The 18,494-nt window shown below is 37.8% G+C and overlaps 1 protein-coding gene across 14 annotated transcripts in view; it reads left to right on the top strand.

Annotated features, from left to right (window-relative positions):
* DTNA (dystrobrevin alpha) overlaps positions 1–18,494 on the top strand; it is a 385,407-nt gene that overhangs the window by 239,177 nt on the left and 127,736 nt on the right. For all 14 annotated transcript variants that reach the window (XR_010021503.1, XM_063077106.1, XM_063077108.1 and 11 more), the window contains one exon: positions 5,903–5,970. Coding sequence is in view for 13 of the 14 variants with exons in the window: in XM_063077106.1 (XP_062933176.1) it covers positions 5,904–5,970 (67 nt within the window). In the remaining variant the exon portion in view is untranslated. The remainder of the gene's footprint in view (positions 1–5,902; positions 5,971–18,494) is intronic.

Below are 18,494 nucleotides of genomic sequence, written 5' to 3' on the forward strand. Positions count from 1 at the left end.
AACATTGTCCTGCTTCTGCAGATTTCAATGGTGACAGTGTGAATCAGTGGGTGAGCTGGTATGTTTATATGTGTCTGGGTTTACATAAAGCTGGATGCTGGGAATTATTTTAATCTCCATGATTACTTCCAGTATAACAATGCTTTGAAATAGGAGGATTCCATTAAGAAGTAGCACACAAAAGAATTTCCCAGTCAAGTATGAGAGAGATGTGACTCTTCTCCATTTTCCTTTTGGCATGTTAATCACCACCAAGTCCTCTTGATACCAAAAGAAGCGGGTCTGGGGAGGTCAGATAGCCGACCTCAACCCACCCCGTCCTGTACCAAGTTCTTGACTCCACCACAGGAAAGAATTCAAGAGCAGAGTCAGAGTAGAAAGCAAAAATAGGTTTAATGTAAAGAATGAGAAATACACACTTCACAGGGAAAGTGCAGGCTGGCTCCTGAGAGTGACCAGCAGCCTCATCAAGTTTAATAAAAAGTAAGAAATGCACATTTTGCAAACACAGTACAGCCTGGCTCAAGAGAGTGAGCATCAGCCCGCTAAAGACAGGTTTAACACAAAAATAAGAAATACACACCTCAAAGGTGAAGTGTGGGCTGGCTCCAGGGAGAGTGAGCAACAGCCCCGCCTTCTTCCTGGATTCTACCTTTATACATACTCATGGGATCTAATAAATATTCAACTAAGGGGGTGGTTCCCAGTTATGTAACAGGTTATGTAACATAGCCTTGCACATGCTGAGTTAGTATCTTTGGAGCACACTCGTTGGTCAAATTCCACCTAATATGCTTAAAATATTAAAATATGCTAGGGACTGTCTAGCGCCTCCAGTGGTAGGTTGTATATAAGGTTAACTCCTTTCTACTGAGCATGCTCAGCCACTGGAATTAGGTGAGTCTGCCCTTGCTGTTTCAACTCCACGTGCTGTGCCAAAAATACGTACAACAAGCAAGGTGGCCCAGGACTCAGAGGAGGGGCTTGATTCCTAGGGGAGTTGTCTGAGACCTAGGGAGTGGCCTGAAACCCTAACCCAGGGAAATTTAGCACCTCCCAGCTCACTATCAACTTCTTTTCAGTTAACTGCTTTCAGAAAATCTTAATTACTGGCCAAACTGGCCTAGGAATTTAAAAACTAAAAACAAAAATAAAATGGATTCAATGTCCTGCCCTGTCAGAAAAATAATTATGTTTGGGGCAGCCACTTTACCTGCCTGAATCTCAAGTTCTTCAGCTATAACTTGGGAATAATAATATCTCCCTGACCACCTCACAAGGTTACAGGGAAAACCATTCTATAATCTCCAAATAGGTATTACAAACATAAGACCCCATTAGTTTAAGTTCCTACCTATAAAACTTCTTATATACCTTGTGTAATGGAAATGTATATTTATTATGGACTGTGTTGGATTAAAGCTGAGTCATAAGGATGTGATGTCAAATATAATTCACATTTCTTCTAACACTCTCTGCCCTACATTTGGATTTATTCTTTATTTCTTACTGGTTCCAAACTGTCTTGCTCTGTTATTTCATCCCTCCACATATAAGGGGCAAAGAGTTGGAGCCCTTCCTGTTCAGTTGTACAACTCTCTTCTAATGACTGTACCAAAAGAAGGGTGACTTGGTGACCTCACCTCCTACAAACTCATTATTGCCATGGGGGCAGAAGATTATTTTCTATTATGAGAGAGCAAAAGTGGAGGTCCTCTCCTCTGCCGTTCACCGTGTGGCCTGCCAATCACCAAGTCCTATCAAATGTGTCTTCTAAATCACTCTGAAATCAGTCCCTTAGCATAAGACATCATAGTCTCATTCCTGAATCATAGAAGTAGCCAAATAACTGGTCCCTTCCCTTAATCATGGGCTCCTACCCCTCCCCTCCTGCCTTCCATTCAACATGCTGGAGTAATCTTGCCAAAACCTAAATATCTATGCATCGGTTCCCTTCTTACACCTTGAAAGGCACCTAGTCTCCAATAGAAAAGCTCTATATTGTCTAGATATGCCAAGTAAGCCTTCCTAGTTTTTATGCCTCTTCATCTCTCCAGCATCTCCACTCACACGTGAACTCAGCAATACAAGACGACTCCCAGTTCCCAAATGCATCATACCTTTTTTAAAGCTCCATGTTTTTTTTTTCATAATTCCACCCGACGGTAATTGTGCTTCTTCCACTCTTTTCTATCTGAATAATTCCTATTCATCCTCTTTCAGATCTACCCAGAAATAAATTACTATACCTGGCAGTACATATTTTCATTATAGTATGTATTACACCATATTATAAATATTTGTTAGAAAAATGTGTTTCTCCTTCTAGGCTGTGAGCTTCTAAGAGCAAGGATGGTGTCTTCTTAATCTTTGGTCTTGAGAAAGCAGCGGTGTCTGACACATTATAGCTACTTTAAAAATATTTCTTAAATAAATGAATGAGTGGATTCTTTTGAGTGAAACAACACATGTCCTGTGTCATTCATGGGACTGAGCTCTAAGTAAAGGAAACATCTGACGAGGCTTATCACTTACTTATCACCATTAGATCTTTTCATGTTTTTGACATTTACATAATCTTCTTGTAAATTCTAAGGTTGTAAGCATGTCATCTACATGAAGAAGCCACAGAAACTGACCAAATTATGCCTGTTGGTGAGCCACATGCCTTGTGATACACACAAGTATCGCTACAGATGGGTTATTTTCCCCTTCACCTCCTCTGTAAGATTTTGAGCAGCTGCTATACTGAAATTCATGAAAAGCAGAGTTTCTTAAGGATTTCCATTATTTCAGAAGCAAAACTGCTCTCTGTAGACATACTCAGTCCTTCCCCTACAGAATGTTGTGCTCTTCTCTTTCTTAGGGAATGAGGATATAGTCAAGCATTATGTGCCTCAAATCTCACTAATCAGAATGAAATTGGAAACTAATGAGCCCCAGTGGTGCTCACTGCCTGTTTGATTCATGAGCTTACTTTGTCTGAGTCCCTCTATTGAATCCCTGTACACTGTACGCTAGCATGCCCCCGCCCCCACTTTTTGCTATTATGACTATGATCAATAGGTAATAAGTGAGCGCTCTCAATTTTATATAACCGTGCTGCTTCCCAGGAAACTCTGGGGGTAAAATGAGAAGTGTGTTCTTTTTCCTTTTATATTTATAATTATATTCTGTGCCTTCTATTATTTAACACTACTGAGTTTTTTTCCTTCTTTTCCTCATAAGGTACTCATTTTACCTAGAAGTGAGATTTAATACCTATTGTGTAAGTAATGATGTCTCTATTATGAGTTAATTCACAAAAAAAATGATGAATAGATAAAAAGTTGACTTCAGTGTAGTTTGCATCTTTTTCAATTTCTGTCTCAGGGGACACGATTTCACTTTGAATTGTATGGTTCTAGATTATGATAGATATAAATTAGTCTCTCTCATTTCAAATAATTAACCTCTGAAACTAGTTCAATTTGAATTTCCCCTTTCTAGAGTCATATTTTGGAAATATAATTGAAAGTCCGTTTCATGGAAAGCAAACTTAGCTACTTAGCTCGTTTTTCTTTTCTCTCTCTTTCCTCCTTTTTTTTCCCCCCTCTTTCACTCATTTATTTAATAAAAACTAACTGGAAATATCATTTGTTAATTGGATTTTTGCTAGGCATTGAGAAGAATTTAAAATTCTTGAGGTTACTGCCATTAAAAACCTTTCAAAGAGATACACAAAAAGTTGAATAGAAAAAAGAGATGTCACAACAGTACCAGACAAGTACCACAGGCAGTAAGTGCTGCAAGTTCAGATGCTGGTCCTTACCTTTCTGACATTTTCAATCAGAGCTCTCCAGCCTGCCATCCTTTGTGATTTATTTTTAATGGTCCTTTTCATCTTGTTCTGACATATAGACAGATGCAGGAATACCTCACTGGTTCTGTCCCCTATCTCTCTTATTGCTTCAACTCTACTGCTGAGCCCTTGAAATAAAAATTGGAAGCCACATCCAAACTATTTTGTGAAAATCTTGTTATTTTCTACCCTCTTTCTCTAGAGTAAAGGAGATGGGGTAATGTGAAAAAGGAAAGGGGCGTTTTTCTCCAGATCTCTATACATCAACTGTATCTGCATATTTAAAATGTTATAAAAAGAAAGTATTTGACCATGTTTAGCAGTGAATTGTTTCCAAACTGAGGAAGCTTCATTAATAACTCTACTTGTTTCTAATTGTTATTTAGTCCAGACCCTGATGATATTATCTAACCCATTTTAAGTGTGTACACAATCTTCCCTTGACTCCATAAACCAAGGTTGTTCCATGTGCTTCTTTCCCTTCCAGGCAATGGGTAAATAATCCATTCACAAAAGCAACTGGTGAGGATATTTGACCAATTTGACCAACATCACTTTCACCACTAAATTTTTTCTTTTACCTTATACACAACCCATTACCTTTTGAGCAGTCTTCTGCTAGCAGTTCTATTAAATTTATCCCCATGGAATCAACCTCTCTCGTGTTCACATCTTTCCACTTCTATGGCTATAATTACCTCCTTGTGTTTTACTTGCTTTTATGCTTCTGTGTCTCTGCCACTACTGCATCAGCACCTTTAGGGCAAGAACTATGATTTGATCCCTGCAGTACACCCACAGCCTAGTGTGGCTCCTGTAGTATAGGAGACACCTAGTAAAGATTTTTTGAGAGACCGCTCAGAATTGAGAGAAAGGCATTGCACACTATGGAGGTTCCAAGGAAAGGCACCAAACCCTGGCAATCATAGAAAGTTGGGGGAGATTTCAGAGGGAGCTACACTTTCTAAACTGAGACCCAAAGTGTTACTGTACTTAGCTAGGACAGGGAGAGGGAAATCCAATGCCAAAAAAAAAAAAAAGGACAAATAACTAGATTTGAATAACTAGATTTGAGAAAGAGCAAAGCCTATCAAAAGACAGACCAAAAGATCCACACAGCTGTGCATTATGTTAACCACACCTGAAATCACAATGGAAGTCATGGTGATATACACATGTATTCATATATATGTGTGTATATAAGAGAGGAAACTTTCAGTCGTACAAGTTTAATTAGATATAATAAAAAGTCAAATCCATCAACCTATAAAACCCTTGGTATTTAGCCCAAAGTCCTCTACATGGCTAAATATTTTCATTAACTTTCTCATTATTTTGTTTTTCCTCAAGCTAAGTTTTAATTTTTGTAATTTTTTTTTATTGTTTTAATTGTTGACATTTTTAAAAGTCCTGTTGCAGACAATAGTATGCTTAAGGAGAGAGATGTGAACCTTGCATGAAATTATGTATAGGAAAACTCTGTCTCAAGTTCCAAACATTCAACTTAGAAATGAACATTTACAAAGTTACCCATTTCTAAATGGAGGTTTTCAGTGCACAAGGGACAACTGGCAACAGAATGAGGCAGAAGACATACTGGTCTTGGAGTCTAAACATCCACAGCCTTCGTTCACCAAGTTCATGACACTCTTGTTCTCAATGTCTGTTCAATGGGATCCATAATATCTGCTCTATAGTCTTTGTAGGTATCCTCAAAATTGGAAGAGAAACTATGTAAAATGAATGACCTAACAGATGGTAGTTTAATGGTTGTATTTAGTTGTAGCACAAGATTATCTACTATTGTAGTTATTTTTATGTTAGAAAATAAAAATGTTATATCCCCTCCAACAACTGTAACATTATTATAACAAAAATATGGACAGCAATTTAGGTTAGTGGGAGTAAAGCCGTACTTTTTAAACACACGGTTAAATACACAGTTTTAAACAGTTTTTCTGTATGTTTGTGGCAAAAATACAGCAAGTGTGTTTACATAGAAATGACTCTTTGCCTCATTAGCATGGGGATAATATATATTGTAACTATTTTGTCTCATAGAATGATTGAAGATAGTGGGAAAAGAGGAAATACCATGGCAGAAAGAAGACAGCTGTTTGCAGAGATGAGTAAGTATGGAACTTTTAAAGAACACCCTATAGTTTCCATTGAATACTCACAGAAATGCTAGAAATTACCTCTTAATCCTTACAGCATTTGTACATTTCTTTAAAATCCTAAATTCCTTGCATAAAGTGTACATTTGGCCATTTTGGCCCTTAGGTAACAGTTAAATTATCTAGTCGTTCATCGTAATTTGTTACTAGACTGTATATTTTATATGAAAGAAAAAAATTATGGACCTATATGTATGTATATTCACACACAGACACTTGATAAACACTATTTAGTGTTGACATGAAGTCCACTAAACTTTAAAGTCTGTGTTTTCTTCCCCCTGCACTTTCACTGTGCTAACATATTTTAGGCACTAGATAAGATCTGTAAAATGAATCATTGAATGTCTTCCCTGCAAAATGATATCATATGGTCACATGGGAAAGAGGAGTTAGACATGATTACTGGACAAAACTATAAGCTGCCATTTGGACCTTGTGTAGAGGGGAAGAATCTGTCCTACAAACCAGTTTTTTTTTTTTTATTACAAAGGAAAACAGGAGATAAAAGGAGTTTGTAGGTAACTTTCTACACAAGGGAAGCCAAACTAAGATTATATTTACTGACTTCAATCATCAGATGAGTGGATACAGAAAATGTGGTACATCTTCACAATGGAATACTACTCAGCTATAAAAACGAATGAAATACTGCCATTTGCAACAACATGGATGGACCTTGAGAGAATTATATTAAGTGAAACAAGTCAGGCACAGAAAGAGAAATACCACATGTTCTCACTTATTGGTGGGAGCTAAAAATTAATATATAAATTCACACACACACACACACACACACAAAAAAAAAAAAAAAAAACGGTGGGGGGGAAGAAGATATAACAACCACAATTACTTGAAGTTGACATGACAAGCAAACAAAGGGGACATCAGTGGGGGGAGGGGGGAGGGAGGAGGGAGGGAGGTTTTGGTAAGGGGCAACAATAATCAGCCACAATGTATATCGACAAAATAAAATCAAAAAATAAAATAAAATAAAATAAAAAATAAAATGTTGACCTTGAAAAAGAAAAAAAAAAATATTTACTGACTTCAGTGAAGAATCTATTAAATAAAGCCTATTGGTTTACGTGAGTGCATAGTTGCTGTATATGTAATTAGTTGGTAGTGTCTCCCTTACAGGCCATTTTTCTCATTCACTAGGAAGAAGAACTTGAAATTGGGGGCGGAGGGGTAAACACACATCTCAAATTAAATGTTATAAAGAAAAAAGTGTGATTCTCATATTGCCTTTTCCTCTCTCTTTCCTGCATAAGGAATGAGGAGGAGCAGGACTGAGTGGTAAGCCTTTTTGCCTGAGAAGGAAGAAGACAAAATTAGGTTTCTACGGAAGGTTGAAAGTGATTGCAAGAATGAGGGTCAGAGAAGATAAAGGAAAGTCCCAGATAATAAAATTCATATTTTCCTTTATCATTTCCCAATCATCTGGTGGCACCAAGACAGTATTAGAACTAACAAAGAGAAGAGAAAATTAAAATTGATGTGGGGAATCTCAATCATGCTCCTCACTTTTTTCACTTTTAGAGATGTGTCTAACGTTTTTGTGAGTGTTTCAGCCAAGACCTCCAATTTCCTAGGCCATGTTTGTTACCGTATCTCCACTTCTGGCATGGCTGATCACTGGAATTGTGACATTTTTTGTAGATACAAATCTAACAGAGCAACGAGCCGAGGTACTGCCTGCCAAAGTTCTAGTTAGACTGGAGGAATAAGTTTTAGTGGTCTATTGCACTACATAGTGACCATAGTTAATAATAATGGGTTTAATATTTCAAAATTGCTAAAAATAATAAATTTCAAATGTTCTCACCACAAAAGAATGTAAGTCGATGAGGTGATGGATATGTTAATTAGCTTGATTGAATCTTTCTACAATGTATACATGGATCAAAACATCACATTTTACCCCATAAAAATACACAATTATTATTTGTCAATTAAAAAATAAATGTTTTTTTAAATGTCTGGATTGTTGAAATATAAATGGGAAAAAAAACAAACAATGTATTTGGGGGGGGGAAGGAGCCTAGTTACTGTCTGCCCATCTAAAAAAATCCAAAACAGCACAGGTATCAAAAAAGCAAAGTGTGCATTATGGGTCAACGTATTGTCAGACAGAGAAAAAAAAATTAATATTTACCATAAAAAAGTATTAAGGTCTGGGAGAAATCTTTGAACTTATCATTGTAACACTGAAGACTATATCTGTTACCACACTATAAGAATTATTAAAACGTGCTTATTTAATGATTTTGTAAATACTTATCTGAGTTTAAGTATCCCAATTCCTTCTGCACCTGATATAGTGCTTGACACAGACACACCTGTATGTTGCAAATGCCTATCAAATTAAAATTGCCCAACTCAAAGAAAGTTCAATGTAAGTTTTATAGCCATAGAAAAAGAAAAACTTTAAATTTTTCTTCAAGTGAGAGAGACTTAGGAAAATCACACATTCATTTTCTGAATTGTAACTTTATCTTTTCAAAGAAATTTCACAGGGATGTCATGTGGCTTTATTAAATAGTTCTATGAGTTCTGATTAATGATCAGAATAGATAAGCAAGTCAAACAAATATGTATCTTTCTTTCCTTGGTGTGCTAAACACTCAGATGCCTAAAACAGCTAAATATGTCTGACCTTAACAATTCATTTAGCAACATGTTTAGATCAGCACTAAGACACATCCACAGTAAGAAGAATTCTTCTGGATAAAACAATTGGCCAGTTTCAGAGGGAAGAATTGATTTTTATAGGTAGACTGTCATACAAAAGAGAAAGTTAATCTCACTGAGAATGGGTTAAACTGTTGAAAAATACACGGGTTACCCTAGCTTTATCAGCAGCCCACCAAACAAAGAAAAGGAAACTATTATCAGAGAAGATTGACATTGATACATTGATACTTGGAATGTAACTTCTTGCAGGGATCTGTGATGTCTAGACAGGGAGTAAAAAAGGTTTAGGAAATTGTAAATTTCATCAGCTAAGTATTATCTAGAAATGTCTTTTTTTTTTTTAATAAAAAAAGAAAGCACCAATTTCTTTGCTTTAGAAATTACAGATGTGAAGGAAAAATTGCATTGGATGGAGTTAAACAAGCAAGAAAGAATTCATTTAAGACTATTGTAATTGGGAAGAGAGATTAAACTCAACTCTGCTGGAACAAAAGGCAGACGGGGTTTTAAGCACTTGTGGAAAAGTACTAGAGGACTTTAGGGGATGAGGTTGGTCAATGTGATTAGGCCATCCTTGTTGGTAGTTGTCACAATTAAAAAGTTAGGCTTCTACCCTTCCATACTGACTGAGAAATGGGGCACTATCTCCTTCAGTGGTTAACGTCTCAAAGGTCTGGCTCCCAGGTTCCTGTGAAAGACATTGCTGGGTTGTAAAACTGGTAAGAGACTGGGATATTTACATTTTAAAGGGGTAGAAAAAGAATTTACAATGGAAAGTTTTCTAAAATAAAAGCCCTAAGAAAAGGGAAGTCAGAGGCCTAGAGTTGGAAAGAAGCCTGTGTAAAGTAGGGCAAGTTCAGAGGAGTGTTAATGCTGTCTTGGACTTAAAAAACCAAAGAACGAAGAACAATTGATAAGTGAAGTAAGAAACTTTGGCAGATCCAGGTGACTGCAGCACATATGTGTTAAATATTTACTCTGAGCTCATTACCACAAGCAGCAGAAGCAGGAAGAAACAGCAAAGAAATGAAATTAAGAGTAGCATGGACTTACAAATAAGCAGAGAAAGACTAGCCTTATATAAAAAACCAGGTGGTCACCTACTTTGATATAAGAAATTAGGGGGAAGTCATAGTCTTAGTTTTCTGTTGCTTATAACAGAATATCCAAAACTGAGTAATTCATAAAGAAATAGAATTTATTTCTTACAGTTTTGGAGGTTGGGAATTCTGCATCTGGTGAGGGGCTTTCTCCTGGTGGGGAATCTCTGCAGAGTCCCAAAGTTGCACAGGGCATCATATGGTAAGAGGGCAAGAACATTTTCACACATAAGTTCAGGTCTTTTCCTCTCTTGATAAAGCCACAGTTCTACTCCCATGATAACTCATTAATCCATTCATCCATAAATGGATAAATCCATTCGTGAAAGGAGAGCCTTCACAATCCAATCACCTTCTAAAGGTCCCACCTCTCAACATTGCCATATTGGGGATAAAGCTTCAACATGAGCTTCAGAGGGAACAAACACTCAAACTATAGCATTCTGCCCCTGGTCCTCCAAAACTCATGTTTTTTCCACATACAGATACATTTATTCCATCTCCATAGCCCCAAAGTTTTAACTTGTTCCAGCACCAACTGAAAAGTCCAAAGGCCAAAGTCCCATCTGTGAAATCAAAACAAGTTATCTACTTTCAAGGTAAAATGGTAGGACAAGTGTAGGCTACATGTTCCCATTCCAAAAGAGAGAAACAGAAAAGAAGAAAGGAGTAACTGGCCCAAAGAAAGTTCAAAACCCAGCAGGACAGGTACTAAATCTTAACACTGGAGAATAATCTCCCTTGACTCCATGTCCTGCATCCTCTGCACACAGGTGTGGGCCTTGAGTCCCCAGCCTCAGACAGCCCTTTCCTTATGGCTTTGCTGGACTCAGCCCAAATTTTGGTTGTCCCAGGCTGGCATTGCACACGGATTGGTATCTCCACAGTTCTGGGGTCTTGATGGCAGTCTCACTCCCATGGCTCCGCTAGGACTGGCCCTGATGGGGGCTCTCAGTGGCACCTCCAACCCCACATTTCTGTTTTGCATTGCTCTCTTGGTGGCTCTCTATGGTGGCTCTGCCCCTGCAACAAGTCTCTGCCTAGGCCACCAGCTTTTTTCATACATCCTTTAAAATCTCTGTGGAGGCTGTTGTGCCTCCACAGCTCTTAAATTCTGCAAGCCTGCAGATTTAATACCATATGAATGCAGCCAAGAATTACAGCTTGTATCTTCTAAAGCAGTGGGTCCAACCACAGCTGAAGCAGCCAGGATGTGGGAACAGCATCCCAAGGTGGCCTTGGGCAGTGGGCCTGTAGAATGCACCTCAGGCCTGTCCCTCTAAACCATTCTGCCTTCCTAGGCTTCTGGACCAGTGAAGAAACAGGCAGCCTTGAAGATCTCTAAAATGCCTTCAAGGTCTTTTCCCCATTGTCCTGGTGCATAACACCTGGCTCCCTTTTATCAGTGCTAATCTCTTTAGCAACCTGTCACAGCTCCCAGCAACCATGGCACTCTCTCCTGAACATGTCTTTTTGCTCCTGACATGGGTAGGCTGTAAATTTTCCAAATTTTAATGCTCTGCATCCCTTTTGATAATAGATTCTCTCTTCAAGTCATTATTCCCTCTTACAGTTTAATGTAAGCAGTTAAAAGTAGCCATGCAGTTTGCTGAATGCTTTGCTGCTTGGATATATCTCCCACCAAATATTCTAATTACTATCAAATTCTACATTCCTTAAAGCCCTTGGCCATGGACACAGTTCAGCCAAGTCCTATGCCAATCTATAATAAGGATGTCCTTTACTCCAGGTTCCAATACATTATTTCTTATTTCCATCTGAGACCTCATCAGAATGGCTTTTACTGTCCATTTCTACCAACATTCTGATCACAGCCACTTAACCAATCTCTAAGAAGCTCCAAACTTTCCATAGACTCTTTGTCTTCAAAGCCCTCACTAGAATCTAGATTTGTTTTTTAGCTTGCTCCTTCAATTTCTTTCAGCCTCCACCCATTACCCAGCTCCAAAGCTGCTTTCACATTTGTGGGTATTTGTTATCAGCAACAGCCTCACTTCTCAGTACCAATTTTCTATCTTAGTCAGTTTTCTGTTGCTTATAACAGAATACCTGAAACTGGGCAATTTATTTCTTACAGTTTTGGAGGCTGAGATGTCCAAGGTCAAGGGGACATATTTGGTGAGAACCTTCTTCCTGGTGGGGACTCTCTGTGGAGTACCAAGGTGGCACAGGGCATCATGTGGTAAGAGGGCAAGAATGTACTAATGTACTCTCTTCATCTCCTTCTAAAGTCACCGAAATGAGGTGCACAATGGATCGCCAAACTGGAAATTCTCTCTCATATCACCACCCTTGCCTGGTCTCCTGCTTTGTCTGACCATTCTACTTCTCTTTTGCTCTTAGTACTCTCCAGCCCCTCAAGTCAGATTTTGCCAGAATTTTGTTCTTAACCAGTCCCTTCCATATACAACTTGTGTTTCTCTGAAGGCTTTACCTTCATTGCTATGGCTCTCAAGTGTTTAAGGAGGCCACTAAAACCACCTCCCCATATTCTCATGAACCAGCTTATTTGAAATACTCAGCATATGACTCAACATCCTTTCCAGCCTTGCCTACTTGTTGTCAAGGCTTCTGCTGCTCTGAAGCAGCTTGAGATGGGCTGATCATTAGCTCCACTAATAGTATCCATCACCAAAAGCCAAAGTCCCCACCAAGGCTGCTGTCTTCCAGTGTTTCCAAAGCCATTCAGTCTTTGAACAACTACCAAACAGCTGGGCACTGGCCAGAAGTGGGAAGAAAGTTTCTGTTCTCAATTTTGCACCTCATTTTTTCACCTAGAATGTAGAATAACCCTATTTGTGCAAACAGTCCCCTCTTGGAAAAATATTTTCCAACCTTGACCCAGTCGAGCACACTACTACATTTTACATGTTTGTGAATAATTCTTGGAATGTATTACAGCTCTAGTGAAGACTTTTGTATCCATATATCCAACTGCCCACTGGATATCTCTACTTGGACATCCCACAAACAACTCAAACTTTTTACTGAACTCTCTATTTTCAGCTACCTGTGAACCTGTTCCTTCCTGTTCTTGCACCTTAGCTCAATGAAGGACATTCCACATTCCATCTCATTCAGTTGCCTAAGGTAGAAATCATCCTTGACCACCCAAAACACCTCTCTCTCTCTTTCATGTACACACACATAGTCATCAAGCACAGGAAAGAATTCAGACACAGGGTTCATAGTCTTTATTTTTGTTCTGCAAATATTTGTTGAGTGGATTTTTTAAATGAATGAGGTGTTTAAAAACGTAAGTGACAATATAGGGGGTTTTATAATGAGTTGTCAAAACATGGAAGGCAAAACATACAAGAATTATGTGAAATGTTCAGAGTATAATAAGCTAAAGCCAAAAATTAGGTAAGTCTGGTTGGCTGGTTAGTTGACTAGATGGATGGTTGGATGGATAGATGGATGGGAAAAGGTAGGAAGAAAGAGGGAGAGAGAGAGAGAGGGACAGAAAGAGGAAGGGAGGAGAGAGTGTCATGAAAAGAGGACTAAAGAAAGGAAAAGCAAGATTTTTCGCTGATAACAATCAGAATTTCTTAACTGTATTTTGCTTTCATCTTTATTAGTTCATCCATATGGGTATGAGAGGTTTGAGGAAATGGTACAAGACCAACAAGTTGCCTTAAATGAATTTGCTTTAAATTTTTTATTATGAAAAATTTCAAATATACACAGAAGGAGGAAAAATAGTATTTATCTCTACCCCTATTTATTTACCCCCAGTCCTCACTGTGTTATTATGAAGCAAATCCAAGAAATCATTTAAATAAGTAGAATCTCCACATTTTAAAGAATTATATTCAAGTATATAATTTTAAAAAATAAAACCACTATTCATTACTTTAAAAATTAATGAAGAGGACATTGAAAAATATAAAATGATAGGAAAATTCTGTACTCATTTTTTTATTAAGAAAAAGAATATGGATTTTTTTCCTTTTTTATTTTAAAATTTAATTTTACATATTTGTGGGTACAGTGTGTTGTTTCAACAGATGCATTTACTGTACAATGATTCATTTAGGGTGGATAGCATATTTATCCCCTGAAAATGTACCTTTTCTTGTGGTGATTATAGTTAAGATCCTCTTTTCGAGCTATTTAGAAATATGCAATATAGTAATATTAGCTCTATTCAGCCTAAAACAGGACTTAAGAATATGGATTCTTTAGTTTATGGTATGAACTTGATGTAAATTTCATAATAAAATGCTTTTTTTCCAGACCATGGACAAAATATAGCAGTAATCCTAGACATTTCAACATACTAAGAACAAGGATTGCTCTGCTGACTTCATTTCCTTGCTCATTTATTTAAATTCCATCTTTTTAATAAAGAAATTAAGTCAGCTAATTTCCATTTTTAATAAAATCATCAGACTGTTAGATCAGGAAAATAACTTTAGGTATAAATTAACCTTAATTTCATCAATATATTGACAAAGACCCTTAGGCTGAGCATGTGTTAGAGAAATGTGGGCTGGGTCACCATACAATTATGTAGATTTATAGGTAGTATTGTGACCATGTCTGAAGGAATAAATAATGGATCAATCAACTTGAAAGAATCCCTCTAGTAGAACACTGGAAAGCTCTGTTCATGGCCCTATTCAAGTCATTGGTTTTAATTATTGATTTGGATGAAGACACAAGACATTAAACTAATTCCAAGGTAGGCTTTGGGTTTATAGACTTTAAAGAAAAGACCACACATGTAAAACTCAATTAACTTCATAATTCGTTGGGGCAGAGAAAAAGAAATTTATTTTAAACAAAGTGGATCAGCAGAATAAGAGCCTAAGTAACATATCTCAACTCAGCTTCTTTTGATCCCTTTAGGAATGCATCGTGCAGTTGCCACTTACACTCTCTGTTCAAGATAATGTGATGCTATATCTGAAAAGCTAAACTGTATTGCTCACCACATCCTTTTTAATATTCAGGACTTACATCATCAGCCAGGATGAACTTATACAAATAGGAAGCATTTACAGACCTCCAGACCCCTTCCTGATTCTTGAATAAACACAGGGCCAGTTAAATCCATGTGGTAATGGGACAGGAGAGAGCAATCAGTGCATTTCTGTCCCAAAGTATCATCTCTGCATCCTTCACTGCATCTCAGAGAGGTACACCTGTGCCAGCTGCCCCCAGGACCCCTATCAGAGGGAAGGGCAGAGGTGCCAGGGTTACTGTTCTCAGAAAATGAGATCTTCCTAGAACCGAGAAACTTAACTGTGTGCTATGTCACGATCCTTTTACATCTGGAGCTTAAATAATTATTCTTGAAGAACTTACACAAATAATCTATGCCCCTCATGTTTTCTTTTAAAGGATTGTTTACAATCCTGACTATCGACTCAAACTCAGCATCAATAAAAGCACATCCTCATCCAGGGGAAAAGGCAGATTTAGCGTTCAGGTATTTCTGATAGTCTCTCTGTCTCTGGTTATCTGGCATCCCAGAGAGTGTGTTTCCTACATGAGCATCTCAGATTTACAGAGGACATGAAACTGGGAAGGATCTTTGACATTCCAGTGACAAAAGAAGAATTTTTAAAGATATCAGAAAGGTTTGAAGCATGAGCTAAAAAATTTTTAAAAACTAACCAGGCAAATGTGAAGTCTTATCCTTAGCCCCAAAATGAGTATTTAAATAGAAAATAGAAAAGATCTGACTTATATAAGCACACATGATTTTTAAAACCAGCTTTTTAATTAACTTCAAACTTAATAAGAGCCAGCAGAATGAGCTATCTATTAAAAAAGGATGCATAAGTAAGTGTCCTTATCAAAGGTGGTTATAATTGCTTTCTATATATTCTATAGAGCTGAGGCAATAGCTGTGACATTTGGGTTAATTTCGTACATTTCATTTTAAGGAGATACTAGCTAGCCATAGCAACTGCCATGCATTGAAGCCCTACTGGGTGCCAGACTCTGTGGTAGACACTGTACTTGAAATGGCTGTGGAGTCGAACATCTTTTACCTAAAAAAGTCTGGGAGAAGTTACCTCCCCAACTAATCTTTAAAGTTAGTGATGATGGGGACTTTTCAGCATAATTTTCAGCTGACCAGTGAAGATGCTAATAATGATAATGATAGCTATTTCCCAATATTTGGGAAATGAATTATCGAGTGGCAGGTAGATAAAATTATGTGGGTTCCAGAGGGGAAACTAGACCAAGTAAGTGGAAGTTACAAGGAGGAAATTAAAGCTCAAATAATAAAAAGAAATTTCTATCACATATTGTTGCTTGGAAATAGTATAGGAAGCCTTTTGAGGAGGCTCATTTACTGTTAAGTGCTCACTATGTCCCTGGTGCAGAGGCAAGACTTTAATATCTACTACCAGCCAGTGAAGTTGATATTGTTATCCCACGTTATACACGAGGATTTGAAATGCCGAGTAAAAACTTGTTGAAGTTCACACAAATAAGAAGTGATACAATTTAGGTTTACTGACTTTAAAGTCCATTTATTTTCACTGTTATAATCCTCCCTGTCATTGGAAATAATCCTACAAGGCCACTGGCAGAGTGTCCACCTCTTGAGAACATTTTTGAGGGAATTCCTGCATTGGGTCAGGGTAGGCTCTTTGATCCTTCAGATGCTCAGCATAAGTGAGCTTGTTTGTCAGGTAATGAACTTTCGTAAGAATGAATGTCCAGTGATTTGCCTCATAAAACCACAAGGTAGTAGGACTATTGGCAATATTTTTAAGTGACTCAAAGACATCAGTTTGAGTTGAGGAAATGCTAAATGCTCTCAGTGAGGGACACTTGCTAATTCATCCTGAGTTCATTGGGAAAACATTTAATGGCCTCATAATATAATTGCTTCCAGGCCAGTTTATCTACTTGGTACTTTACTACATTCTGAAGCATTTGTGTAGCACATTTTACTGGTGTACCACTGGTAGAGAGAAAGTTCAATACATATCAAAATAAAACTACGTGACTTTACCTCTGCTATGAATGATAAACACCAGCTTGAAGAAAGCCGAATATATAGAAATGGAGAAAAGCAGACATTTACTGAAAATCTAATCTGTTCTGGGGACAGTCTAGAGATTAGCCGTTCAAAGGAGGGTAGGAGGAACACTAGGAACTCAGATGTTGATGTAATGAGCAGCCCACCTGCAGGGAATTGTGAAGAGACCAGCTCGAGCCTAGCAGAGCTTCTGCAACCGAGAGCAGTGGGAGACATTGCTAGGTAGGCAACATGCGAAGAGCCTGCAGAGGGGCTTGGATTCTGAACAAAGCATTCAGTCCTCTTGGGCATCAGGATTCATGCTGGATTCCTGAGTGAAGAGTAGAATAAAGAAAGTAGTACAAGAATATATGTTAGGAAGGAACTGGAAGCCACAGTAGAAGAAAGAGTAGAGGTGGTTTTTAGAAAGGAGTCTCCTCCTCTGAGGTTGACAGGAAGGGTGATAGGAAGAGATAAGTAATAATAATGAATACGTATAGAGCATTTAGGGTGCGCCAGGCAATGTTCTAAGTGCTTTAGGTATATTCACTCACTTATCCTTACCCCTTACAACAATCCTACAAAATAAGTACTATTATTATCATCATGCCCATCTTCCTACGGTCATGTGGAGAAGATGCCCTACATTCAGTGTGTGGTCACCTAAGAGCCATGTTCTAATGACCAATAACAGTGCATTTAAGACTGAGAACAATAAGTGCTGGAAAGGTTGCAGAGAAAAAGGAACTCTCACGCACTGTTGGTGGGGCTGCAAAATGGTGCAGCCTCTATGGAAAATGGTATGGAGGTTCCTCAAACAATTGCAGATACATCTACCATGTGACACAGCAATTCCACTACTAGGAATACACCCAGAGGAATGGAAATCATCATGCTGAAGGGATACCTGTACTCCAATGTTTATTGTAGCTCTGTTTACAATAGCCAAGAGTTGGAACCAGCCCAGATGTCCATCATCAGATGAGTGGATAAGGAAACTGTGGTATATCTACACAGTGGAAAACTTCTCTGTTAGAAAAAAAGAATGAAATACTGCCATTTGCAACAACATGGATGGACTTAGAGAAAATTATATTAAGTGAAACAAGTCAGGCACAGAAAGAGAAATATCACATGTTCTCAATTATTTGTGGGAGCTAAAGATTGATAAATAAGTAAACATGCAAACAAATAGGGGGTGGGGGGAAGAGGACAGAATAACCACAAAAATTCCTTGAACAATTTAAGCCAAATGGACAGATACAATGGGGGGAGGGGGAGGGGGAGAGGAATAGGTAAAGGGGCATGAAAATCAAGTACAATGTATTTTGAGAAGTAAAATAAAATGAAATTTAAAATAAAATAACAAAATGATTATTTGATAGTAGTATCTGACATCATCTCACTGTTTAAGTCACAGCTTGAGAAGATTGTTCTCAGAAGTGGCAGACACAACAGGGATGAGGCTGTGTTCCTTGGTCCATGAATGCAGTTGACAATCTGATGGACACACGTGCTCTTTTCCCATCGAACCTGAGGAATATAGGACAGACCTTTTCAAGTCTTAACACTATGTTTATATTCTAATAAAAATAAAAATAAAGGTTCATAGATAATATCTGCAGTTGTTTTATTTATAAACATTATAAATTCCTTTCTACGCACATGGC

The sequence above is a fragment of the Cynocephalus volans genome, chromosome 13, assembly GCF_027409185.1.
Source record: "Cynocephalus volans isolate mCynVol1 chromosome 13, mCynVol1.pri, whole genome shotgun sequence".
Taxonomy (NCBI): domain Eukaryota; kingdom Metazoa; phylum Chordata; class Mammalia; order Dermoptera; family Cynocephalidae; genus Cynocephalus; species Cynocephalus volans.